The sequence below is a fragment of the Gekko japonicus genome, unplaced genomic scaffold, assembly GCF_001447785.1.
Source record: "Gekko japonicus isolate JY-2015 unplaced genomic scaffold, Gekko_japonicus_V1.1 scaffold45, whole genome shotgun sequence".
Classification (NCBI taxonomy): domain Eukaryota; kingdom Metazoa; phylum Chordata; class Lepidosauria; order Squamata; family Gekkonidae; genus Gekko; species Gekko japonicus.
Genome location: NW_015177011.1, coordinates 1,209,691 through 1,237,426, shown reverse-complemented (window position 1 = coordinate 1,237,426; position 27,736 = coordinate 1,209,691). Strand labels below are relative to the sequence as shown.

The window sequence follows — 27,736 nt, the reverse complement described above, 5'->3', positions numbered from 1 at the left end:
GCGAGAGCGGGATAAAATGCAATAATAAATAAATAAAAATAAAATAAAAATGAAATGAAATTCATGCATTGCTTTTTTAGAGCAATCCCGTCAGTGCTCCCATGTGGAGATGCTACAAGGGAACTACAACATTTGCCAAACACATATCTTAACAGGATTTTACACTTAGGCTGCGTCTTGTTCACAGTCACAGTTCTGGTAAAATTGCACTATCACTTATGGCAAACAACGTCTCCCTAAGTACAATGGTGTATCCATGAACCAAGAATACTGCCTTAGAAATTGTAGTTGGTAGGCCTTATCCCTACAGTTACCCCAACCACAACTCTCATACTCTGTGCAGGAGGAATCACAGCATTTAATACGTATCCTTAAGTAATTATAAGGTTGAGCAGAATGTTCTAGTTGTGTTGCTTTCTATCACAGTGTTCTAGGGATAAACAACTACAGTGCTGGAATCCATCCCCCTACAACCCCACCATAATGCATTGTGGGAAGATGCATCACATTCTCCCAGCTACAAATTATAAAAGATATGATCTCCATGTGACAATGCAGAAGATATGGCCTCCATGTGACAAAGGAGCCCACATGTGAAAAATTAAATGTACTCCTCCAAAGTACGATCATCTGTACAGGAACCTGTTTTCATTGCTAAATCTGGATAATTTCTATAGTGTTGCCTTCAGATATGTTTTATTCATACAGTACTTGAACTGCTGCCCAAGAGCTTTAGAAAAAATGCTCAATTATTTTCTAAGCAAGATATGAGACTAATGGTGTAGAAGAATTTAAAACCATATTATACCAGCGCTAGTAAAATTAACCTTTACAATGAATAAAGAAGATGAACTAATATGATAAGCCACAAGATAGGACAGGAAAAGTAAATACAGAGGTCCGTCAAGCCATCCAATTGATTTCACAAAAATAAGAAGGTTGAATAAGACAAATCCATCATTCAGTAGTAAAGCCTTCAGAGTACTAGAATTCCCAATGACACAGAAAGAAGAGGGAGGCAAAAAGAGAAACTGCATTTTCTTGGGTGGTGGTGGGAGGGAGAAAGTATACATAGATTAGATATGTGGCAGCCTTGAAATTATTAATTATACAGCACCCTGTATCAAGTGCTTCGTAAGTGTGCATTACTACCAGGGATGGACATGAAACTCATCACGAACCTAATTTCCTGACAAATATTGCCTGGTTTGTGAGCTGAAGGTCATGTGACAGCACTTGCAATGAACCTCCCACAATCCTCAATGTTTTGTTGTGGAGGTTCGTGCAGTTCGTGTTGGGATTTGTGTGGCAGACACACTAGCACCAATCAATTAATCGGCAAAGCAATGGGGGGATGGACTTCCAGGTGAACTTGCTGCCTGGACTTCACTCGCATGCAGTGTGGCTTCTCCCCTTCCATTCTGCTGGCCTTGGGGAGCCGCTACCAGCAGAAAGGAGAGAGGGAAGATCTCAGATCCCCCGCTCACTGCAACACAAAGCTTACGAAATGCAACTGGTTCAGTAAACGGGGAGGTTTGTTAAGGTTCATGTGACTCCACAAACCATGAGAAACCTCCATTTCCCCAGTTCATGTCAATCCCTAATTACTACTACTATGGACACCCAACCATCTTTCCCCCTTTCAGCACTGTGGCCCAAACCTTTCTCTCCACCCACTGCTACTAACACCACAATGACCAGAGAAAGTATGGGAATGATAAGAATTTGGGTTCCCCTCACATAAAATTCTTTTCCATCAACTTTAGTTAAAATTTGATGCAGCTATTACTTACCTTAATGCTAGTTGACTGTAGCTTCTGGAAGAAATACCTCTGAAATGACAAGGGAACTTTCAGCAAGGCAATGACTGCACTGCATAGACAAGCTGTGTGCTAGAATAAAACAATACGAAGCCAGATCAGAATTAATCCTTCTTACTGCAGAGACAGAAAACAGTGTGTACTTTTGAGTATTAGGATGGCAGTCACCTATACTTAGAGGAAGCCAAAAAAATACAGAAAAACCTGCAGAAATGAAGAAAATCCAAGAGATGTATTTCCTTTCTTCTGATGGGACAGGACAAACACTAGCTATAGTCCTAAGCACAGTTCTAAAGTAAGTGAGGAAACCGTACAAACAGAAGAGTGTCCTTGTTACTGACACTCCCCCCCTCCTTGCTACATCAGATGACCAAGAATACTTGTGAAAAAGAGGTGATGGCTGCAACAACCTGATTTGGGCTTCATGGCAAAAGGGGGCTGCAGGCTGAGAGAGATGGAGCAGGACAGCCAGACATAGCAGGTGAAGGCAGTACTGGCTGTGGGAAGAGACTAGGAGAAGAAGGGGCCTAAGTAGAGGGAACCCATAGTCAACCTCTTTGTCCATAATCTGGAGAAAGTCTCTACTACAAAATGATGTTTTTGCTGAAGAATCATCCGTGGACTGTGAAGCACTTAGATTTGGAAATCCTACCATGCTTCATATCTGTACTACACCTGGGCACAGCAGTGGCTAGCAAGAGATAAGACCACCACTTTAGTCTTTGTCCAAGAGCCTGTCCATTTTCACTCATGTAAGTTATTCTGTTCATGTGAGGAACACACACAAGCAGTCACCAAAATCCCTGTTCCCTTGTCAAAAGGAAATCCCCTAAAAGTCAGTATGAAACCCTAACTTTGTCAGTCAAAAGCATAAACTCACTTAGCCGCAAGGAATGAAACTGAATAATGATTCTCCCATTCTGTTGCCTGGAGTTGTTACAACTGGTGCTCATGTTCTTGGATGACCTGCCTTAATAGGATAAAACACTCTGCACCAGTGAAAAGTTGTACCGAAACACAGTCAGTTTTAATGAATGAAGCAAAGCTGGAACAACAGCATATGGCATCCAGGACGCTTCACATGGTCTACAAAAGAATTTTCTGCCTGGCAGCCACCAGGACAGGAAGTGTATGATACAACCAAGATCCCAAAGGACTTCTGTTGACAAAACCATTTACAAGCCCCTAAAGCATCTCTGTTTCACGCAAAGCTAAGAGATTTGCATTCTGAAAGATCTTGGACAAACTTTAGTTATATGCAGCTCAATCTGAGGTTCTCTTCTCCATTCCAAAAGAAAATGTTGGTTTCGCTACAGCTACTAAAGCATTTTCCACGATTATTTTAGACTTACCACAACATATTTTCTTTCTTTTTTTGTTCCTTTTTTAAAGCTTGGCAATGACCACTAATGGTTTATAGAGCTAGATTCAAGACCAGCAGCACCTCAGAGACCAAGAACATTTTTGGTGTATAAGCTTTCAAAAGTCAAAGCTCCCTTCATCCGAGCTTTCTCTCAAAAACTGATACCCCGAAAATCTACCTCATCTCTAAGACACTATGGAACCAAACCTAGCTGCTCTACTGCAGACCAACACAACTACCCTCTGAAACTACCTGTGATAATTTATATTCATTTATAGCTGACAGGAACAGTCCTCCTTTAACTTTTCATGTCAATTTATCTCCGTTTGTTCTTACAGACTTCCATTTCTAATAATCCTAAATCTTGACTGGTCCCTCCTAATCCAACCACTGAAAATGCTGGCCTGCATCCTACCACTCCACTAAGCTCTCCAGCCTAACAAGTTTTCTTCCAACTTAAGAGGTGCTTCCTCTAACGGAAGAGCTACTTCAGTGGGAGGAAGGCACCCACTGCAGCTAGGGCCAAGTCATTAAAATTATGCTACCCGTGGGCATGACATGAATCTCTCATTTTACTCTAGGTCAGGTCTGGCTCCCTAGTAACACACATTAAAGGTAAAGGTCCCCTTGCTCGAAAGCCAGTCGAGTCCGACTCTAGGGTTGTGGTGCTCATCTCCGTTTCAAAGCCGAAGAGTCAGCACTGTCCGAAGACGATTCCGTGGTCATGTGGCCGGCATGACTAAACACCAAGGCGCACGGAACGCTGTTACCTTCCCACCGAAGTGGTACCTATTGATCTACTTGCAATTTCTTGCTTTCGAACTGCTAGGTTGGCAGGAGCTGGAACACACATTACTTGCATGCAATGAAAACTCAAAGTACTTTTTTAAAACTTCCAAGCCACGCCTCAGAGATAGTTTAAAACTTTGTAATATGCAGTAGCCATTACTTGCCATGTAAGATACAGGTGTGTATTTCCTGTTAAGTGATTCCACCTCCTCCAACACTTGACTAAACACAGACATCATTCTCCTTTCATATTCACTTGTGGCATGTGCCCCACCAGCAGAGCCATATTCCTGAAAGCTAGAAAACAAAATTAAGTCTAGCAATATTCATCTAACGCCACGTGCCTTGGAAACCAATGTATGCTTTTGGCCTGTATTTATTTTGTTGTAGATTAATTATGTTTGGTTGCGGTACCTGTTCCTGAAGAACTGTGGAAATGGGATACTACTGGTGCCCCGTTAACAGGATCACCTTGTCTCTATTAACATTGGACTTTTTTGCTTCACTGAGAAGAACTGACTCAGATAGGAAATTTGTTGGGACTTGGGAGGTGTTTTCAGTATTGGACTGACACCAGAGATTGGATCAATGGCAGCAGATTAGCACACACATGTGAGATATAACAAACAGATGTGAGAATGAAGCCTGAGTCTAGCAGCACTCCCAAGACTGGACTCAGGCTTTGTCTCAAGTCTGCTTGTTAGTGCTCGCATTTGTGTGCTAATTTGCTGCCATTCATTGATCTTGCTGCCATGATTCAATCTCAACTTCACTTATGCATTTTAACCCTGACTGGTCCTTCAACGCCTCCACCTACCCCCCCCCCCCCCCTATATAAGGCTTGAAGAAATTTTGTTTCGATTTGTCTGAGGAAGTGTGCTTGCAAACAAAAGCTTACGCCTTAAATAAAATTTTGTTGGTCTTAAAGGGTGCCACTGGACTCAAATTGTGTTCTGCTGCTTCTAACCATCATGGCTACCCCTCCTGAATCTAAGGTAATGAATGGCAGACAAGTTGGCTTGAAAGTCAGCTTGCACATCAGTACTGACTTTTCCTAGCAAAGTGCAGATGCTGGAGAATTTTGGGTCCATTCTCAGCTATGCTCAAGGGTTCACATCAATTGATGGCAATATCCAACAAGACTGGCCATTAGTGGGAGCAAAAACCTTGACTGTTAGGTGAGAGCTTGCTAGTAAGAGCAAACATGCTCTGGATCGCCATTCCTTTTTAGGAGATGATGGGATGTGGCCCTTAAAGTACAAACCCCACCCTCTCCAGCAGAAAAGGAATTAAGTAGTCAATAAGGCTCCTCCATTTCCTAGCAGACTCTTTTCCAAGCTCCCTTCTTCACCTCAATTAAATAAGAAGCTGAAGATAAAAGGTTCTATCACACTCTTACCTTGTGGACTCAGGATCTAAAATCAGGGCTTCAATTGCATGTGATATTAACAAGCAACTCTGTTGTTGTCTGATGTAATAATAAAGGTAAACAAATGAAAGATGCAAAATTTTATATTTCACAGTATTCTAAAAACACTCATATCAGAATTGATGTGGAAGATGATAATAGTAAACTCAAAGGTCTACTTCACATAGTCTATGGTAGCAAACACAAAAAGTACACCACCGCACATATACATGACAGGGATCTGTAGCCAATTCTGCTTCCCTTATGTGCTTCCCCAAAGAATACACAAGATGCATCGTTGTTGTACACACACGACATGCTTTGTAATGTAACATCTGAAGCAACTCTTTGACAGGATCTAGTGGCTTGCCAAGGCTTCCAAAGGAGGGTACTGGAGCAAATGAGCCTCTCAAATGAATGGATTCATTTGCTCTTATAGATTCAAACCCCTCCCCCCGCCACCAAAATGTGTAATTATGGAGACGCTAGGGTAGAATGGCTGTTTTGCATGTGTAAGGACCCAGTTCAACCTCTGCTGCTGAAAAAAGACCTTTGGTGACTGGATAGTGGAAAGTGCACCATACTGAGCTCCATGGAGCATTGATCTGATTTGGAATAAAGGTAGCTCTGTCAATCCTTGGAGACGAATTCTCACTAACAAATGACAATGATGTTAGTGTTGCCCTTCAAAAGAAAGTGATACATTAAAACAGTAAAATTTATGCTTGTACCACAGGTTTTGCACCCTCCCAAGTTCTGCTGGTAGATTGTATTTACAAGGGGCATGATGTAGACCAGGGTTAGCATCATTTGCAGCATTAACTGTATACTGTGCTTAGTATAACTGAAAGCTAAGGGCTTCAACAAACTGGGCCCTGGTGAATGATTCCACAAAAGGGGCTTTTGGGGAAATAATGCTCTGAGTGTCTGCTTACTGAGATAACTGTTTTAGTTAACACTGCTGTATGAATACACACAACTTCATGATTCTTAATAACATGTGCTTTGCAGTGGGGTAGTTCCCTATAACACCACAGCACTCCAAGGAGAAAGCACAGCTATCCTAGTGAGGCACACCTGGACATGTGTTGTATGGGGCAGTGGATCTCCGCCAGGGTAGTTTGGAACTCTATCTCTATATCTCCATTCATTGAGAATACCACTATAATCTGAACTGACCAGTCCATTCTCAGGAGGGAATCATCTTTAATACATTCTCTGGTCATTACAGACCAAGCAGCTACAGTTGTAGGCTTCTTGAGTCTCCTATGCCTATTTCAATAATGGTTGACCTCAGGAGACTTGGGTCAGGAGCTTCTACACCTAAAACAGCCAATCGGTGCCCCTCTACATGCTTCCCCCTATAATTTCAGCATCCCTCCAGGAAAAAATAACTACCCCCTGCACTTTCAATAGCAGGATACAGTTCCACATTCCTCAGAGTGGCTGAGTCTGCGTCAAAAGATGACTGATAGAGATCTCCGTATCTGGAGGCCAGGTTCCTGAATTCTTCCATGGAGAGTTTCATCTTCAGCAAATGAACAACAAAAAAATGCATGGTTTATGCAAAGGAACAATTGCCACAGATTATGCAACACTGAATTACATTCCTATTTTTTGTTTGCACCCATGCTCTCTGTTGCTGGTATTTTTATTTATTTATTCTATTTTCCCCAATGGGGACCCAGAGCAGCTTACATTCTTTCCCTTTCATCCGTTTTATCCTCATAACAACCCCTGTGAGTTAAGTCAGGCTAACAGTGTGTCTGACTGGCTCAAGGTCACCCAGCAAGCCCCCGTGGCAGGATGAGGATTTGGACCTGGGTCTCCCAAATCCTAGTCTGGCATTCTTACCACTACATCACACTGGCTCTGTGCATAATTGTATTATATCTAAGTAAAGCCTGTACCAGCACAAGAGGAATGCAGAGGAACACTGTTGGTTCAAACCCCTTGCAAAATGATGCTCATCACACCATGGCAGGCTGGACAGAGGCCACTTGTTGTTTGTTCTGTCAAAGAGTTCACTGTTCTAATCTCAGCTCAATGACCCAGGTAAAAATCACCACAGAGACAAAGGAGTACACGTGCCTGGTTGGAAATGCGCCCACAGCGCTGAAGATCACTGCCAGGGGTCATGGCAATTGTGGTTGCAATGGCAGGAGGGGGACTGGTCTTCAGGCTGTTGCAAGTGCAGATGAGCTGAGAAAAAGCCTGCAGCAGGTCAATCCGGAGCTTGACAAACCCACACTGAAAGCTCAAAGGGTTCAGCGGTGTACTAGCAGCCTGAAGGGAAAAAACAAACAAGCAGAGCTTAAAGGTTAGTAACCTGGGTCAACAGCAAATACCACATTAAATAACTACCTTTTGGAACTGACTTCAGAAGGTACAGAAAAGGAATTTACTCAGACAGTGTGGGGTTATGTATTAAAACCTAGAATGCTACAGAACGGAATTTGCAGAGCATAGTTATAATACCTATATTCTGGTGCTGTTGCAGTTTGGTAAAGGATCCCTATTTTTATCACTTTTATTCCAAAGAAAATCTCATTTAGATGTTCCCTTTTTGGGACTTTCATAATGCTCTAAACTTGCCACAAGGAGCACATATGCTGCCCACATTGTGATGTGACATAATCACCTACTCTGAGAGAAGAATGCACATCGTGCATCTATCTGGGCTGCTGCTCTGGGCATGTCTCCTCACTGGAAGCAGGCACAACAAAAGCAGCCACACAGGTAGAGCTCCAGCAGGGAGTCTTCCTTGAGGGACAGGGAAGTCTAGTACCTCTCTGCATGGAGAAAGATGGGAACATTCAATCATTTTTGAAGTGAAACCACAGAGTCACTCCCATAGGAGGCCAACGAGTGGCTTGGGAGCCCTTTTTGTTAGTTAATTTGTCTCTTGCAGTATGTGAGCTGTTGTCTCGTCACAATGTGTGTCTTGGGAGTTGGGCAATGTGATCTTTTTTAGGATAAGGGCTGAAAAGAATGCACTGGCATGTTCAGAGAAAAACAGGTTGCTTACCTGTAACTGATGATCTTCGAGTGGTCATCTGTGCAGTCACACCCATGGGATTATGTGCCTGCACTGATCCGAATCGGTGGTATGCAAAGCTCACAAATGGATTTTCGCGCCTCCCTCCCAGGCATGTGCGGGAACCCCACTGTGCATGCCCCACTGGTGGACCTCCTGATGGCACTGGTATTTCTGGCCATTGTGTGATACAGAGTGTTGGACTGGATGGGCCTTGGCCTGATCCAACATTGGCATCTCTTATGTTCTTAAGGAGGTGGGGTGTGGACATCCCATCAGTTCCTTCTGACCGCTGTCATGTCAATAACCAGAGAAAAGTACTGAAGCGACAGCAGTGGGGAAGGACGGGCGGGTGGTGTGACTGCACAGACGACCACTCAAAGATCATCAGTTACAGGTAAGCAACCTGTTTATCTTCTTCATAGTCTCTGTGCATCACCTGGAGATGGGAGCTGTCACAAATTCAATGCTCTGCCAACGAAAGGACTAGACGACCAAGGTCCACTCTGTGGCGTTCACGAACATCAATAGCGTAGTGCTTGATGAAAGTGTTCGGAGTAGACCATGTCACAGCCCCACATATCGCCGACAGGGAAGCACCCTTCAAGAAGGCTGTAGACGTAGCTATGGATCTTGTGGAGTGCGCTCGCAGAGGCAAAGGGGACTTAGCCAACTGGTAGCACAGCTTAATAGTCTCAACAATCCATTTGGAGAGACATTGTGCCGAGATCTTTTGTCCTGTGGAGTGACTGGAGTAGGAGACAAACAGGTGATTGTCCCTCCTACTCGAGCGTGTCCTGTCAAGGTAGAAAAGTAGCGCCCTCTTAATATCTAGTGCATGGAGGAGACGCTGTTGGCCATCTTTCGGGCTAGGAAAGAAGTTTGGCAAGAAGATCTCTGAGCTGAGATGGAACTCGGAGAACACTTTAGGCAGGAAAGAGACGTCAGGTACCAGTGTCACACCGTGCGGTAGGAAGACAAGGAAGGGTGGGTCATGATAAAGAGTCACGAGCTCGCCCACCCTCCTGGCCGAGGTAATGGCAACGAGAAAGGCAGTTTTCCATGCTGCATGTTTTAGCTCGCAAGGCTCAAAGGGCCATCCCATCAGATGGCGCAGCACCAGCAGCAAGTCCCACAAGGGTACTGGTGACCAGATCGGTGGATATAAGTGGAGGAGAAAAGACGGAAAAACCTTCGAAGCCCGGATAGTAGGCAGAAATAGCCGACAAATACACCCTGATTGAGGAGTGCGAGAGGCTCTTTTCTGCCAGCGAAAGCAGAAATGCTAAGATCTGGTCAAGCGTGACAGAAGCCGGGGGCACGTCAGAGGGCTGTATGGAGGCCAAGGAATGAGCCCACTTCCCACTATAGGAACGTCGCGTAGAATCCTTCCTAGCATTGAGTAGCACAGTGGTGATTCTATCTGAGAATGTTAACTGTCCATGAGATAAGCTGTTAGCTTGAGCTTGTGTACCCCGTGGAACAGCAGAGCTCCTCCCTCCGCCAGGAGCAAATCCGGCACCTGTGGGAGAGGATGGCGAGCCTTGGCCAACGAGAGGAGGTTGGTGAACCAAGGTTGCCTTGGCCACCAGGGGGCGATCAGGATGCATCTTGTGTGGACCCTCATGAGTCTTTGGACCGTTCTCAGCAGCAGCGGCAGAGGGGGGAACATGTATAGGAAGTTGTTGTCCCATGGCTAAAGGAGCCCGTCTCCCAAGGCCTTGGGATCTTGTGCTCCCCTGCAACAAAACAGGTTGCACTTCAAATTGCAACTGGTGGCGAAGGCGTTGATGTGAGGCATACCCCACTTTTGAAATACAGGACGTAGGTAGGTCCAGTTCAGCTCCCAGTCGTGACGCTGAGAGAGACCCTTACTGAGCAGATCCGGATGCACATTGGCCTTGCCAGCGATGTATGAGGCAATGGGAAAGATGTGCAGAGGTATGCACCAGGCCCAAAGGTCTAGAGCAAAGAGGCAGAGACTGCGGGAGACCGTTCCACCCTGCCTGTTGACGTAACTGAGGGCTGTCGTATTGTTGGTCAATACAGTCATGCATCTTCCAGTGAGAAGAGGCTGGAAACACTGGATGGCCAGCTTGATTGCCAAAAGTTCCAGAAAATTTATGTGCTTTCTTGAGGGCAAGACATCCCTCTTGTGACCTACAGAGAGGCCGTTGAGGTGAGCTCCCCAGTCCCACAGCGAGGCGTCGGTCGTGAGGGGGTGGAAAGGGACACCCTGCGTCAGGTTGTCTGGCCATGTACACCAGAGAAGGGAGTTGCATGCCTCCTGTGGCAGAGAGAGACGAACCGACTGGGACATCCGTAGGGGCTTAAAGTGCTGTATGAACCAAAGCTGGAGTGGACGCATTCGCAGCCTCGCAACGTGAAGGACAACAGTTGTAGCTGTCATCAGGCCCAGAAGGCGTTGAATCTGGAAAACAGACATTGTGTCCTGGAGTCAAACCTGTTCTGCAAGAGTGGTCAGGGTTTGGGCCCTGTCTCAGGGCAGGAAAGCTCTGCCTTCTCTGGAGTCGAGTATCGCCCCTATGAACTGCACTCTTTGAGAAGGACCCAGCTGTGACTTTTTGTGGTTGACCTGGAGACCAAGGCAACGAAGGACATTGAGGGCCTGGAATATATGGTGAATAAGAAGGTCCCGGGAATGTGTGACCAGAAGCCAGTCATCTAGATACGGGAACACTGTCAAGCCATAGAGGCGGAGATGTGCCACAACAACCACCATCGTCTTGGTGAAGACCCGCGGGGCCGTGCTGAGGCCAAACGGCAGACTCCTGTATTGGTAGTGGTTGCCTCCTATCACAAACCGGAGGTATTTTTGATGGGAGGGGTGGATAGTTAAATGGAAATAGGCATCCTCGAGGTCGAGGGTGGCCATCCAGCATCCTTGGGACAGGAGAGGCAGAATGACTGGTAGGGATGTCATTTTGAATTTCTGGTACTGTATATAGGTGTTGAGGCCGCGAAGGTCTAGGATCGGCCTCTGCCCGCCGTCCCTTTTGGGTACCACAAAGTACCGGGAATAACAACCGAGTCCCTGGTGATCTAGAGGCACAGGTTCTATAGCACCTTTCGACAGAAGTGTGGTGACTTCTTCGAGGAGGAATTACGATGGGGGAGTGGTGACGACTACAGGAAGAGGTGGGAGTTCCATGAATTTGATGGAATAGCCCTTGGCTAAGATGAAAAGCACCCATTGGTCCGACGTAATGGTGGCCCAGGCCTGCAAATAGGGATGGAGGCGGGTAGGGTCGGAAGAGGTAGACAGGCGGAAGTCAAAGGCCCTGCTTGCCAGGTTTAGGTTGTTTAGGTTTGACAAGTTGCTGTCCAGAGCCATATCTTTGCCTGGTCTGGTACTGCTGCCTGTTTGCAGAGACCGATGTGGTCTGTAGCCTTCGTCCAGTGACGGTTTAGCGTATTGACGCCTGGAGCCATAACGAGACCAAGAACGAGGACAAAAGGGTTTAGGGGGGGCAGAGACCCCCAATGACCTCGAGGCCTTAATGCTCTTATCCATGTCCTGGAGCGTCGAATCAGTGGACGCATGAAAGAGCCCCTGGTCATCAAAAGGTAAGTCCTCTATGTATGCCATGGTGTCAGCAGGGAGCGCAGTGGTTTTAAGCCAGGATTGCCTAAGGACGGCAACTGCAGACGACATTGTTTTGGAAAACGTGTACAAAGTATGTTTGGAAGAATTTATTATTTGTTTAGAGAGCAGCAAGCCTTCCTTTTGCAGCTTCCTGGCCTCCTGACGTTTGTCCTCAAGTACCGAGGTCAAAAGGTTGGTAAAGCGCTCCCAGAGCGAGTACTGGTAACGGCCCATACAAGCAATATAATTAGATGTCTTAATTCCAAGAGCTCCAGCTGAGTAGAAACGACGACTAATGGAATCCAACTTCTTGCTCTCCTTATAGGAAGGAGTAGCGAGGGTACATTTACTCTTTGAGGTGGACGACACGACCATGGAGTTGGGCTTGGGGTTGATATGAAGGAATTCAGCCTCCGTCTCTTGGACCTGATACATATGATCCAGACGTCTGGACGACTCTGGAGCAGAAGATGGCTTGTCCCACAGGGCCTTCGCCACCTGTAAGAGGACGGTCGACATCGGGAGGGCAATTGACGTGGAGGTATCGAACTGCACAACATCAAAGACAGGGCCAACACTGAAGGTTGGGGTTGGACTATCAACAGTCCCAGGGAATGTCCCATCCTCTTGATCAAATCTCCGTACGAAGAAAGATCCTCCGAAGGAGAGATCGGCAGATTGTCTGGCACCATAGGCTTTGGTGAAGGATCCTCAGGCGACTCGAGGCGTTCAGAATAATTGGTGCTGGTATTGGAGACGGAGGATCTGGAAGGTGATACCGGTGCCGTAGGGGTATCTGGTATTGGAGCGACGTTCGGTGGTAAAGCAGGAGCGGAGAGAAGAGGATGGGCAACGAGGTTCCTCTGGAGCTTTGGATTGAGATGTGGAAGGTTTAGATTTACGTTGGGGAGAGCATGAATGATGTGACCCATGGTCCCAGTCTGACTGTGGCCTAGGCGTCAGCCATGGCATCGATGTCGATATTGGATACGAGATGAACCAATAAGACATGCGCTGCCTATGGTCCCATGGTACAGGTGGGTTGAAGTAGGTCAGGGAGTGCAGTCTCAATTCCTGTCTGGGTGAGTATGAGAGCATGGGTATGGAATGACGGTACTCAGGGCACTCCTCAGATAAAATATCGATGTCCCTTGCGTCTGGGGGACCTGGATTGTCAATATCGAGAGTCTGGCCGAGATCGATTGCTTGCCCAAGAAACAGCCGAAGGAGAGCGATCTATACAAGACCTACGTGGGACAACCTCCTCGACTTCTCACGGCGAGGCCGAGATCTGTCCAGTGTCAACAAAGACCTTTAATACTGGGGGGGTTCAGTTGCTGAATGGCTGAGTCCAATAACTGAATCATAGGTAGCTCTGGTACGGAAGAGTTCTTGATGTTGGTTTGCGACCGCTGAAGAGGGGTCAGTGCAGAGAGCCCTTTTGCACTTTCTCGCCGCTCAGACTCTGAGACTTATGCACAGTGCCAGTAAGCGAAGACTTAGCTTTCTCGTGCTTCTCCTTTTTCTTCTTTTTGGCCGGCGTAGAGGCGGAAGAGGCCTCATTTGACGCCGAACACTTAGAAGACAGCCCCCATCCGATGCCGACTTTGCACGGTGAAGGGGGTTCGATGCCAGTGTACCTCCCGATATCGACAGGAGTGTCGTCGGTTGGTCGGAAGGGGTCTCAGCAGACATCACTCCGGCAGGCAAAGGGGTCAGTGTGGACTCCCAAAGTCGAAGCCTCGCTGTTATTGCGGGTCTGATTCGAGAACTTCGAGCAATGGTGGCAAGCGTCTGGGCGATGAGTTTCTCCCTGGCAGAGAATGCATAGTGTGTTGCCATCACGGGGGCAAGTTTGCTGCCACAGCCAACACACAATTTAAAACATCCCCACTTTTTGGTCATAAAAGAATAAAATGGCACCAAAAGAAAAAGAGGACTCTTGAATGAGGCGAAGTAAATTTTACCTCAGAGCGAGAGAGGGGGTGGGGGAAAGGGTAGGAAGCCGCCTGAGGAGCAGCAACCCTCAGAAAAAGTTCTTCTTCTTTTAGGTAAAGAATAAAATAATAGTAGCAAAAGGAAAATAGAAGAACGATTTGAGCAATCCCTTGTGAGAGGAAAATAATGCTTCTTCACTGACTGGCAGAAAACAAGCTGTTAACAGCATGGCAGTCAGAAGAGAACTGGCGGGATGTCCGCGCCCTGCCTCTTTGGGCATGCACAGTGGGGTTCCCGCGCATGCCTGGGAGGGAGGCGCGGAAATCCCTTTGTGAGCTTTGCATACCACCGATTCGCATAATCCCGTGGGTGTGATGCACAGAGACCACGAAGAAGATCCGCAACTTCTTTTTTACAATTTTATTTGTTTGTTTGTGCAAATTCATCAGGGCTTGATGAGCTGCCTGACAGGTCAGACACGGAAAGGAGGTGCATAGGTTTCCTAGGGCTGGCATCCCCGGGCTCTTGAACAGGGATGTATAAGATGGGAGCTAAACTGGAGAGTTCAGCGAGGGAGTCTGAGGGGGAGCAGGAGAGAAAGCCTGTAATCTGCACCTGATACGGCAATAGCTGCCCTTACTGAACTCTGCTGATGTAGTCATACTGATCCATGCTTCTGTAGTTTCAAGGCTAGACTACTGCAACATGCGATGGCTCCTTACATCTGCCTGGCACTCTCCCCTCCCTTCCCCTCCTCCCATGACCGAATGCTAGCACTGCCATCTTGTTTTTAAAATACCTTTAAATACTTTTTTTTAATTCAAAAAATTTATTAGCTGCCTTTCTTTTTTTTATTAAAGATTTTATTGAAATATCATAAAATTACAATAACAACAAATAACATTTAACATATAGAACCATCCACAATCAATTAATAAAGATGAAATCGTATCTAGCTTGTTAAATCTAACAATATAGTAAAACAGAGAGAAAAGATATTAATTTCTATCTTGATTAACACAGAATCCAGTCTTTACAGATAAAGGTATAGTATTGGTCTCGTTGAACACTGCTTATCTGACCCAAAATATACTCTAAATTCTCAAGGATAGGGTACCATCTGCTATAAAAAGCATCATACTTATAGGATAGTAAGTGGGCATGTAATCTGTCAGTTATCTTATCCATGATTAAGTGGTTCCAAATGTTTGAAAACCAAGATCGTAAGGATGGTGAAGATGAGCTTTTCCATGTTGAAGCTATGGATGTTTTGGCTGCCGAAATTAGTAAGGTAAGTAATTCTTTTTTACTTTGTGATATTGGGCAATCATTCCAGTAATTTAGGAGGATAATGTCCGGTTTAAATGGTATGTTGTCACCCGTAATTATTTTTATTTCTTTCAGTATTAGGAGCCAAAAGATATGGATTTTGGGACAGTCCCACCAGCAGTGCATGTAAGTGCCCTTCATTCCACAGTTTCTCCAACAAAATGGCGAAATGGAGTTATTTATTTTATTCAATTTCACTGGGGTCGTATACCAATGAGCCATTATTTTAAAATTTTGTTGCTGTACATTGATTGCTTTATTATGTTATATAGTTTTGATATCAGACCTTTAGGGTTCCCATTTGAGGTGATCAACAACTTTTCAAAATTCGTCGGGGGCCTCCTGCAGGATTCAGTGATTTGTTTAGTTGCAAATAAATGCTGTAATTGAAAATAACTGAACCATGGGATTGATGTATTAAATTTTGATTCTAATCTTGCTTTGTTTAATAAAACTCCTTTACAGGTTAAATCATACAGTTTAGTAAATTGAAAATTATTCCACTGTCTAAAGGATGAGATAGAATTAGTCGGGCCAAACCATTGTTGACCTAGCATAGTAGAAGCTATAGAAATTTCAGGAGCTAATTTTTTGCGTTTCAATCTCCACAATCTAAAAAGTGGATGCAAGAAAGGGTGAGATTTAATAAGATAGGAGGATTCAGATGTAGCCTTCCATACTGCTGTCTGAAAACATACGTTGTCCAGATAATGTTCTTCTATATTAACCCATTCCGGTTGAGGGTTTGAATTGAGGATTCTTGTAATGGTAGATAGTACTGTGGCTTCATAATAGGAAGTGATGTCTGGGAGAGCTAATCCTCCCAGTTTTACCGATCTGTTCATTGTGTGAAATGCTATACGTGGTCTATTTGAGTTCCATATGAAATTATTCCATATCAATTGCCAGTGTTTTAAATGTGAAGGCGGGATATACATTGGAAGGGTACGGAACAGATACAAGAGTTTTGGGAAGAGAAACGATTTTAAGGTATTTATCCTTTCTAGCCAGGAAAGATTGTTGAAGGTCCATTGCTCTAAAGATTTTTTAGCATTTGTTAATGTTTCCAAATAATTTATTTTGTAAATGTCTTTCAGATCTAACGGAATTTTAATACCAAGATATTGCCAGGACGTGGACACCCATTGGTAAGTATAATGATCTGTTATGTATTTTTTAGTTGTGGGGGTGACATTTATTGGGTATAGTAGAGTTTTCGATTGATTGACCTGGAGGCCTGAAATCAAGGCAAATTCAGAGAGAACTGATTCAATTGTTTTCAGTGAATGTTGAGGTTGGTTTACGTAAAGGACAAAATCATCAGCAAACAGACTTATCTTGTATGGCCGATTATTTATTTCAATTCCAGGGATCTCTGTATGATGACGAATTAAATTCGCTAGGGGTTCAATGGTGATTGCGAAAAGAAGAGGGGAAAGGGGGCACCCCTGCCTGGTGCCTCTAGTTAAAGGAAATTCTTCAGACAAAGAGTTATTAACTGTAATTTTGGCTGTAGGGCCGGAATAGAGGGTCTGGATAGCAGTTAAAAATTTTGGGCCAAATTTCATTGCTTTTAGTACTTCCATTAAGTAGATTGGTTCAACTTTGTCGAAAGCCTTTTCAATATCGAGTGATAAAAGGCATATATTTGATAAATACTGTTTGCTATAGTTTATTATGTCAATGGATTTCCGAATATTATCCGCAATATTTCTTGCTGGGATAAAACCTGATTGGGATATTTCAATGTATTGTCCTATGATTCTATTTAAGCGGGTTGTCATTACTGTAGCAAATAATTTGTAGTCGCAATTTAGCAGGGAAATTGGACGATAGGATTGAGGCATTTGAGGATCTTTGTCTTTTTTGGGAATAGTGATGATTCTGGCTTGGGACCAAGATTCAGGTATCAAACCAAAAGAAAGTAAATTGTTACATACTGCTAAAAGAGGTTCCATAAGTACATCGCTAAATGATTTATAAAATTCGGCTGGGAGGCCATCTCTGCCTGGGCATTTGTTAGGTTTGACCGATTTTATAGCCATTAATAATTCTTTTGGAGTGATAGGTTCATCCAATAACTCGCCGTGTAATGGAGACAATTCTTTGACGTGATGTTTAACTTCAAGAATTTTTTTTATAGAGTCCAAGGATGGGTGATCAGATTGGTACAATGATTGATAAAACGTCTTGAATATTTGGAGAATATCTTTGGTTGAGGTTGCTATGTTCCCTTTAGCGTCTTTTATGGAAGATACTCGTCTAGTGGAGATTTGCGATTTAATCTTCCATGCTAAAAGTTTTAACGATTTTGGATGGCGATACCAGTATTTCTGTTTAATATACAGTAATTGTTTTTGAATTTTGGTGGTTTCCAGGGACTCTAATTTATTTCTTTCCGTTAAAAGAAGTTTATAAAATTTTTTAGAGCCAGTTTTTTTATGCTTCTCTTCTAAAGATTTTATTTTGGTGAGTATCTCCTCCATTAATTTATTTTTTGTTTTGTTGTAGTAGGATGAAAGGGAGATCATCTTTCCCCGTATGACGGCTTTCATCGCATCCCAGACAGTAGATGTCGGAACGCCACAATCCTTATTAAAGTCAAAAAATTCTTTCAGTGATTTTGCAATTTCCTGACAAGCTAATTGATTGAATAAAAGATTTTTATTAAGAGACCAAGAAGTTGGACCTCTTTTTTCTTTTGACAGAAGTATTTGACAATCAATCCAGGCATGATCAGACAACGTCCTAAGGCCAATATCGGAAGATGTGACTCGATTAATTAAAGATGGTGAAAGTAAAATATAATCTATTCTTGTGAATACATTATGAACTGGCGAAAAAAATGAATAATCCTTTCTGCCAGGGTGTTGTAGTCTCCAAACGTCGCATAAATTATATTTATCCATGAGGTTTTGTAGATTGGATTTCTTATCTTTACTTGTTTTGAGGAATGAGCTGGGGGAGTACGATCTATCCCACTGAGGGTCAGAAATGCAATTTAGATCCCCCCTGATCAAAGTATGGCCTTCTCTAAATTTGTCAAGGAGTAATAGCGTGTCTTGTAAAAATTTGTCTTGGCCTGAATTTGGTGCGTAGATTGCCCCAAACGTCCAGATCTCATTATTGAGGTCACCTTTTAAGAATAAATAACGACCTATGGGATCTATTTGCTGGGAGTGACATCGAAATTGTATCCTGTTAGAAAAAAGAATGGCTACCCCTCGAGAAGAGGAGGGACCAGGGGCCTGGAACTGGGAGCTGAACCATTTTGATTTAAAAATAGGAGTGTTTGATTTTCTAATATGAGTCTCCTGCAGAAATGTAATATCAGAGTGTAAAATACCTTTAAATACTTAAATGCTTTGAATGTTTTTAAAATTGAACTTTTATGGTTTTAACTGATTTTATAATGTACTGAATTAACTTGTTGTAAACTGCCCTGAGCCCCACAGAAGCGGGGAAGGGCAGTCAAGAAATCTAAATAAATAAATAAATAAATAATTGAAAACCACTGTGAAATTTCAGCTAATACAGAATACAGCTGATTGTCGGTCAGAACCCTGAAGTAAAAGCATATTAGTACAATGTTGAAACCGCTTCACTTGGTTGCCTATATTTGGTTATTAAAATATTTGTATCCTGCCTTTCCTCTTGGCTTACAGGTAACAGTTAAAACATCATAGCTTAAAATCAAATTAAAAAATTAAACCCCAAAAGATGCTTGCTGTACGTATCAAAAGCCAACAAAAGCCTTGCAGATGCTCCTGAAGATCTCCAACTTAGGGGGCTCCCTCGCCTCTTGACAGAGCCGTGATGAAAAAGACCCAGGCTCTGGTTGATGCCAGGGGAGACACCCTGAGTGGGGAACAGCCAGCATGTGGCAACTCAGAACACCACAGCCCGGTGCACAGCAACAAAAGTAAGGCGATGGTCCTTCAGATCTATGGAGTCCAGCCTGTGAAGGGCTTTAGAAGCCATAACCAGCACTTTGAATCAGCCTTGGAAACAAATGGCAGCCAAGGGAGCCGCTATGTTCTCACAGGCTGGCCCCTGACAATAATTTGGATGCGGCATTCCGAACCAGCTTTAGGTTGTATTCGAGGGCAGCCCAACACAGAGCACACTACAGTAATCCAACCACAAGGTTACAAAAGCGTGGATTATCATGGCTAGATGGGCTAAGGGACAGCAGAGTTGGCAAACCAGATGCAGCAGATAGAACATGCTCTTGGCCACTATGCCAACCCATTTTTCAAATGGCAAGGCTGGGTCCGTGAGCACCCAGAAGCTCTTAACCTACTTTGTAAATGCCAAATTCCACCCATAATAATATAATTAGGCACTGAGTCCCATATCATTCAATCCTCTCCTAGAACTCTTCTGAAACTTTTATGTTTGAAATGAAATGGCACAAACAGGCAACATTCACAAACAACACATAGAACTATATATCTAATCAACAGCAGCATTTTCCCCCAAAGAACACCTTGTTAGAGCTGCACAGATGCCACTAACAGAGCTAATAAACAAAGCTCTGCTATTTCCATACCCATTCAAAAGACAGATCCAAAGGCACAGGAAAGAAGCAAATCAGTGTGTACCCAGTGAGAAGAACAAATTACAGAGCCACCTTCCTAAAGGTTCATAAAAAGAGTGACTACTTAAGCCCTAGTAATAAAAGCCTTCACATCAGGTGCACACATTGCAAAAGCCAAACTGAAGCATCCATTTCCTTGCACCAGGGTTTTCTATTCAAACTGGCACTATTTTAGTCACATTAAGCAATTAAATACATTTTCTGCTCTATATAAACTGAGCACTGTTTTACTTCTGCTTGCCTGAGCTGACAAATTGCCTTGTTCCGGCGTCAAGAGCGCTCACTCGCACGTGGTAAAAACACAAGACAGCAGCAATTTAACCAGAAATGGTGAGTTAAATAGGTTTTGTGCCTGTCCTCACCTTTCCAGCACCCCAACTGACTTGCTCTGAACACACATTTTGATAGCCTGCAACTTTTGTGTCAAATACAGACAAATTATGTACCACAGCTCTACAGATTCCCCTTGAGGCACTTTTCTGTAGCTTGACTGCTTCCCTGAGGGGGGAAAACAGATTTCCAGCTCTTGCAAATGCCAAGCTACATTTGAATAGATGACAGCAATATTATATGCATTCCACTTTCCTCCCGGAAGCTCAGGAAAGAATACATGGCAGTACCCGCATTTTATCCCATGAAGGAGGTCGGAAAGAGGCAGGAACTAGCCCAGGGTCAGCCAAAGGAGCTTCAGGACTGAGTGGGGATTTGAATCTCAGTCTCCATGGACCCTAGTCCATCTACTACACTACACTAGTGCACAACCCATATATTGAGTGAAACCTTGGGGGGAGGGGGTTTGAAAAGTGCAAATTCAGTGTTCTATATCAGATTCACTGCCCTGCTGCAAACGTCTTCGCATATTTCAGATGCTCCCAGGTAGGCAAAGCTATTAACTGGGACACACTTTTAAGGAGCAAATTTTGTGCAATGTTTAAAGACCTGGAGTAGTTTCCAGTTTATTTCTAGGTACAAGTCTTCAGTCCTAATGTACCTTGAAGGTCCACCTTACACCATACAAACGTGCCTGACAGAAGACGTCATCAGAGCCCCTCCACCAGGCCAGATAAGATTGCTGGCTTCTGAAGGGAGGCAGGAGCCTGCTAGAGGAAAGGCATTTTTCCCTGGTTGCTCCCCACTCCCCTACTAAAAGATGTTTGCCTGGTGTCACTGCCAGCGTTCCCTCTAAGCTGAGTTAGTGTGAGCTAGCTCAGTTTTTTAGCCTCCGGCCCACACAGTTTTATCTTAGCTCAGGAAGGATGGCTCCAGAGCAAACTAATTTATGCAGTAGCCAAATCGCTCACACACAACTTTAATGCCAGTAGCTCACAAAGTAGAATTATTGCTCACAAGACTCCACAGCTTAGAGGGAGCACTGGTCACTGCTGCTACCTTTAGACACCAACTGAAGTCTTGTTCTGCTTGTTTAAGTTTTTGGTTCGTAAAATCTGGGGGTTTTATGCCCCCACCCATTTGCACTGTGATTTGTTTAATCTCTATGCCACTATATTACTGGGATTACTTCATGCTGCTTTAATCAGTATTTTATTAGTTCTATTATTAGTATTTTGTTTTTATCATCACAGTAAACCACTTTAGACAGAAACATGGCATGTACATTTTTAAAGCCAAATAAACAATAAATAAATCAAACGGGTTGGACACCAGGACTTCACTCCACTAACCGCAGAGTGCCCCTCCAAGCTCTCCGGATGCTAGAGGCTCTTTTACTGTTGGAAGAAAAGCACTGCCATTAGCATAACTGATCATGGCATCCAATTCCATGCCTCCTGTACCCATTTCAAGAAGAAGCGGTAGATTCAACTCACTTTTGCAATTCGTTATGCCAGAATAAAGTTAGGCATAACAGGTGTCGAACACCCAGAAGATGAAGCCTGCCATCCAGAATATTCCTACTAATGATTTGCAAATTGCATTACTTATGTAACCGAAACCCAAATTAGCTACAACCCCTCAGCTGGCGGTATATTTCCAACACACCAGGACAAGTTGGCCTCCCTCATTTAAAGAGTTGAAGAAATGGGAGTTCCACTCCCCACCAAAATGCAACATTTGATTCAATAAGGCAAAAAAAAAAAAATGAAGTCAGAAAGTGCTCATTTGTACAAAAGGAAACTTTGACACTTGGTCGATTGAACAAGGAATTCCGGATTGCTCAAGATACAGCCAGGAGCTTTTGCTACTGTTCTAACTCGCCTCCTCTGCATTCCATTCCAAAAGAAAGAACAAGCACAGACATCAGAGCACTTCATGTTGTGTATCTGCCCTTACTGACAAGAGGGGGTGGTTTATCCCATCAGTACAGTTGTTCCGTTCTCTATCGTCCACTCTGACACCTCAGTAGGGATCATTCCAGCACTGCAGGTCATCAGAGAAGTGGAATGCCATATTGTCAGAGTAAACCACTGCTGTACAGAAAGCGTGGCTGAATGCACAATTTGTTTTCCCAAGACCTCTGAAGAGACTAGTTAAAAACAACAGCAGCAGCAGCAGCAACTGAAACAGGCAACTCTTTTTATCTAGAGACCTCCAGGGAGAAAGAAGGAACAATTTACACTGACCGTTAACGATGCTATTCCTTTGTGGTAGGATTTTAGAGACTCAGCAATGCATGAAAGTGCTGAGCTGCAATCGTCCTCTTGCAGCCCAGTCAGGCACTGCTCCGCATGGGAGAACTCCTTCAGACTGTTCAGCCAGAAGTAGAAGTGCTCGGAAGCCACCTGAGTCAGCAAACTTTGGTAGAGCTCCCTGGCCATGCCATGATTACCCTGCAGAGGACAACAGGAGATGGACATGGACAGAGACAGGAAGAAAAAGTGTTAAGATCTCTGTGTTTAAAAATAATACAACAGTGGACAGCAGCACATCTCCCTCTCCCTTATAAATAAAAGCCGAATGGTGGTGGCACTTCTCTAGAACATTCCACACACTCCAAAATCACTTCGCTCTCTGATCTGTCATTCAGAGGGTCTCCCTATCCACTGGCTGCTTTGCCTGAGTCCTGCCTCCAACATTCTAAACATCTTGCTAAACCTCTCCCCCCCATAGCCAGTCAGAACACAGAGGTTATTTGCATATGCAGCCTCATTGGCCTTTGGAACACAGAGGTCATTTGCATATGCGACTTGATTGGCTTTTGCCTCTAACATTCTAAACGGTTTTGCTGTTCTGAGGTAAAATGTGTCCAATCTCCAGGTGAGGGCTGGAGATCACTCAGAATTACAACTGCTTTCCAGACGTCAAAGATCAGTTCCCCTGGAGAAAATGGTGGGCTCTGTATCCTTATACGCTGCTGAGGTGGCCCCCATTACAGCCAATGTGACGTAGAAGTCAGGGCTTCAGAGCATGGGAGAGGCTGCAGGTGTGTGGGGGGTGGAAAGCTGAAGAGTGAGGGGGAAATAAAGGTAGGTTGATGATTGGCTGGGAAGGAGATAGGGTTGCCAACTCCAGGTGGGAAATTCCCGGAGATGTGAGGGATGGAGCCTGGAGAGGGTGAGGTTTCAGGAGGCGTGGGACCTTGGACAGGTACAAAGCCATAGACTCCACCCTCCAAACCAAATATTCCCTTCTGGGGAACCACCGTTGCCAATCTCCAGGTGAGGACTGGAGATCACTCAAAATTACAACTGTTCTTTAGGTAGCAGAGATCAGTTCCTCTGGAGAAAATGGTGGACTCAGTGTCATTATACCTTGCTGAGGTCGCCACAGCAAATTGACACTGAGTGTCCAAGGCCAGGGCACCCGCCCAGAGCCTCTTTCTAGAGGTCGTTGTATTTATTTCCACAACGGGCCTTTTTCCTAGTCTGAAATAAAGCTTGTTTTTAAAACAGAAGAAGCCTGGAAGACATCAAAGAAAGGACCTTCGAACCTTGTCCTGTCTGCCCTTCCGAAACTCCTTTCCCCCAGTCTGAAACTGAGCCTGTCTTCAGGATATTGCTCCAGTTAGTTTCCAAAATGATACACAAACATTCCTTGTTTCAAGCTCACAAGAGAGAGGAGCATTTTTATCTTCTTTATGGGAAATAATCCCTTCTTAAGTAGCAGTCTGCAACTTGCCAAGACTTAAAAAGTATACACGCAATGCAAAAAATACTTTGAACAGGATAGTTCCCTTCATGAAAGTTGAACATAGAGGCTCACCAAGGCTACAGAACAACCGTTTCCAAGCTGGCATTTGGTTGCCAGAACACTTTCCAAGCTGGCATTTGGTAGCCAGTTTAGCACATTTTCACATATTTTAATGCTTCTTTCCCCCGGGATAGAGCAATGACACCCCCCCCCCAGTCCAGCATAGCAAAGATTACTTCCAGTAGAGATGCAAAGAACAGACCCTAGTTAGGTGTAAAAAAAGTTGTCAGCTGTGTCATTTGGAAAAAAAAATCCAAACCCCCAAAATTCACGTAATACCAAGCAACCAAATGACACAGAACAGTATGCAAACTTTTGAGTTCACCAGAACTTTTCTTGAGCTGGATGTTATTTTTAAAAAGTGGGGGAAGGAAAGTGCTACAGGAAACAGTGTTAAGTCCTAGGAGAGTCTTTGTTAGATGTTAAACGCAGAGCTGTTTCAAATATTGTTGGTATCCAGTTACATCTAGCCTCTTCAAGTGAGAATTACAATCCTCACAAAATACAAATTACAATTTTTGTAACATCCAGCCTGAAGAATTCCACAGAACTCAAAACTTGCACACCGTTATGTGACATTTGGTTGGTCTCAATAAAAGGCATTATGTGGACTATGTTCTGGGGTTTCGGACAGTTTTTTTAAGAAGCCTATATCGTATCCATAGTTTGCACATACCATTCTGGAAGCTTGTCTGGCTATCCTGTAAGCTGTCCAACCATTGGAGACATTTTCAAGTTGTTGTTTGATAACAGTTTTAACTTCAGAAGATAAAGTCTTTTGACTGGCAACAAATATCACAGTGGCAAGAGACACCTAAACAGAGAAACAATGAACATGGCAAGGCTGAAACCCAGCAAAAACTACTAGTGGAAGTAAATTTTACTAGTGTCATCCAAAAGTTATTAGCATTCGAGCACCCCAATGCAGCAAGCAAGACACCCCCCATTTAACATAGCCTGACGAGGCATACTGAAAAACTTGAATGTTTGCACATTTTGTGTTATTTTGGTTGGTCCTAATAAAAAGGTATTACATTTATTTATTTATTTATTGACAAATTTATACCCCGCCCTCCCCGCAAAGCAGGCTCAGGGCGGCTTCCAATAACATGATAAAAACATACTTAATACAAATTAAAACATAACAGTTAAAAATAACACATTACAAAGTGCTGGCGGCGGTTAAAATTCAATCAGAAGGAATGCTTTCAGATGGATTTCCAGCTTCCAGCATAAAAGTGCTTAGATGTTATTCTGCTCGTCAACTCTTATGACAGCTGCTCGATGATGACTTTGCGGGCCGCGCACTGCGGCGGCCCCTAATTATATGCCTGGCGGAAGAGTTCCATCTTGCAGGCCCTGTGGAACTGTGAGAGGTCCCGCAGGGCCCTGATCTCCTCCGGGAGCTTGTTCCACCAGGTAGGGGCCACCACCAAAAAGGCCCCGGCCCTTGTAGCAGCTAGCCTGGCCTCCCTCGGGCCAGGGAGGGTCAACCGATTTTGAGACCCAGACCATAGTGCTCTCTGGGGTATATACGGGGAAAGGAGGTCCCATAGGTATGTACCGCCATTCCGCCTCAATCCAGATGTCTTTGGAGGTCGTCAGTCAGAGCGACCAGCACCGTTTCCGTCCCATGACCCGGACGGAAGCCGGACTGGAAGGGATCTAACACGGAAGCGTCATCCAAAAAACCCTGCAGCTGTATCGCCACCGCCCTCTCAATCAAATTACCCAAATAGGGCAAATTGGAGACCGGCCGATAGTTGGCCAATTCAGCCAGGTCTAAAGATGGTTTTTTCAAGAGAGGGCAGACCATCACTTCCTTGAGTGCCCCAGGGAACTGTCCCTCTAAGAGGGACTTGTTGATAATCTCCCTTAGGTCACCTCGAAACCCCTCATGGCCAGATTTAATAAGCCAGGAGGGGCACGAATCAAGACTGCAAGAGGTTGGGCACACAGCTGCGAGTAGACTGTCAACTTCCTCTAGGCTGAGAGGGCTGAAGCGATCCAGGATCGAAACCGAAGACATGCAATGGGCCTCAAGCCCACACTGTTTCAAGTGTGGCAGGGAGGTCGTGGTGGAACGCCAAGACTTTATCTGCAAAATAGCTCCCAAATGCCTCACAGCCAATGTCCAATTCCCTAGCATTTGGTCTGCCCTGTGGCAGAGCTGTTATCGACCGAGTCATCCTAAATAATTGGCCTGGGCGAGATCTAGAGGACATAATTGCCGCCGCATAGAAATCCTTCTTTGCGGCTTTGACTGCCATCTCATAGGCTTTCATAAATGTCCTATAAGATGTTCTTGTTGCTTTGTCTCGAGTTTTACGCCACCGTCTCTCTAGCCGTCTGAGCTCCCGCTTCATCAGCCGTAGCTCCTGGGTATACCAAGGAGCCAGCTTAGTGCGGGGGCGCAGAGGGTGCCGTGGAGCGATCTCATCGATGGCTGCAGATAGCCTACTATTCCAGTCCTCCACAAGCTCATCTACCAATCTGCCAGGGAGCATCGGATCCCACAGAGCCATCTGGAGTCGCACCGGGTCCATTTGGCTCTGCCGGCGAGTCAAAGTATGCTCATCGCCTACACAGGCTCGGGGTGGTACATTCAGGCGGGCCCCCAGGGCATGGTGGTCTGAACATGGGACTGCCGAAGCAGTAATCTGGTCCACTGTTACCCCCACCACGAAGATCAAATCGAGCGTGTGCCCAGCCTGGTGAGTGGGGGTCGTTACATATTGGGAGAGTCCCAGCGCCTCCATGGATGACAACAGATCCGCTGCCTGAGTAGAGGTCACGTCATCAGCATGGGCATTGAAATCACCCAAGACAATCAGTCTAGGGTGTTCCAATGCCCAGCCTGCTACGGCCTCCATCAGGGATGGCAGGCTATTGGCCAGTGCGTTAGGTGGCCGGTACACCAGCCAAATCGCCAAACTCTCCCCGACCTCCCAAACCAGGCCAGCACACTTGATGCCCGTGATCCTCAGAGGCAGAAGCGCCCTAAAGGAGTAAGCCTCCCGGATGAATAGTGCCACTCCTCCCCCCTGGCCCCTAGTCCAAGATTGGCAAAGGACCGCAAACCCAGGTGGTGCAAGTTGGGAGAGAGCCACTGTCTCCCCCTCCCTCACCCAGGTCTCGGTCACGCACACCAGGTCCACATTCTGCTGTTGTAGTAAATCCCTAAGGACCGTGGTCTTATTATTTATGGACCTGGCGTTGCACAACACAACAAAATAGCTTTTGTTCTAGAGAGATATGAACAGGATTTCAGACTTGGGCTAGTAAACATAGCACTGGAATGGCTTTACTGCATTATAATTCTGAGGCTTATAGTGGATATGAAAAAGCAGAAATGTATTCAAGTGAACCGTTACAATAAATCATGGGAATACTCTGACTATCAAAATATTGTTAACTCAAGCAATAAGGAATTTCAACCTCAGAATCCATGGTTGTTAAAAAGCCTTTTGCGAGTTCATGCATTAATATCAAATCCAGGGAAGGCCTACGTGGAAGTGGGCTGAAGTTCCTCTTTGTTTACCAAGAAGGAACATGGATGCCACAGGAGATCAGGACAGAGAGAAACATGGACAAAGACCTGTAATTTATTAATCTAAAATCCACACCATGAGCCAAGAGACGGAAGAGAAAGTGATCCTGTAAAAATCTCAGGGCTGCGCTGTGTTTGGCAAGGCAACA

The 27,736-nt window shown here is 44.7% G+C and overlaps 1 protein-coding gene across 1 annotated transcript in view; it reads right to left on the bottom strand.

Annotated features, from left to right (window-relative positions):
• Positions 1 to 27,736, bottom strand: part of INTS7 (integrator complex subunit 7) — a 76,568-nt gene that overhangs the window by 6,607 nt on the left and 42,225 nt on the right. Inside the window, exons 12-18 of the mRNA XM_015427622.1 lie at positions 24,714 to 24,851; positions 22,471 to 22,677; positions 7,472 to 7,666; positions 6,805 to 6,908; positions 5,372 to 5,440; positions 4,137 to 4,269; positions 1,794 to 1,892 (exon numbers count right to left, since the gene is read on the bottom strand). Of these exons, the coding sequence (XP_015283108.1) occupies positions 1,794 to 1,892; positions 4,137 to 4,269; positions 5,372 to 5,440; positions 6,805 to 6,908; positions 7,472 to 7,666; positions 22,471 to 22,677; positions 24,714 to 24,851 (945 nt within the window). The remainder of the gene's footprint in view (positions 1 to 1,793; positions 1,893 to 4,136; positions 4,270 to 5,371; positions 5,441 to 6,804; positions 6,909 to 7,471; positions 7,667 to 22,470; positions 22,678 to 24,713; positions 24,852 to 27,736) is intronic.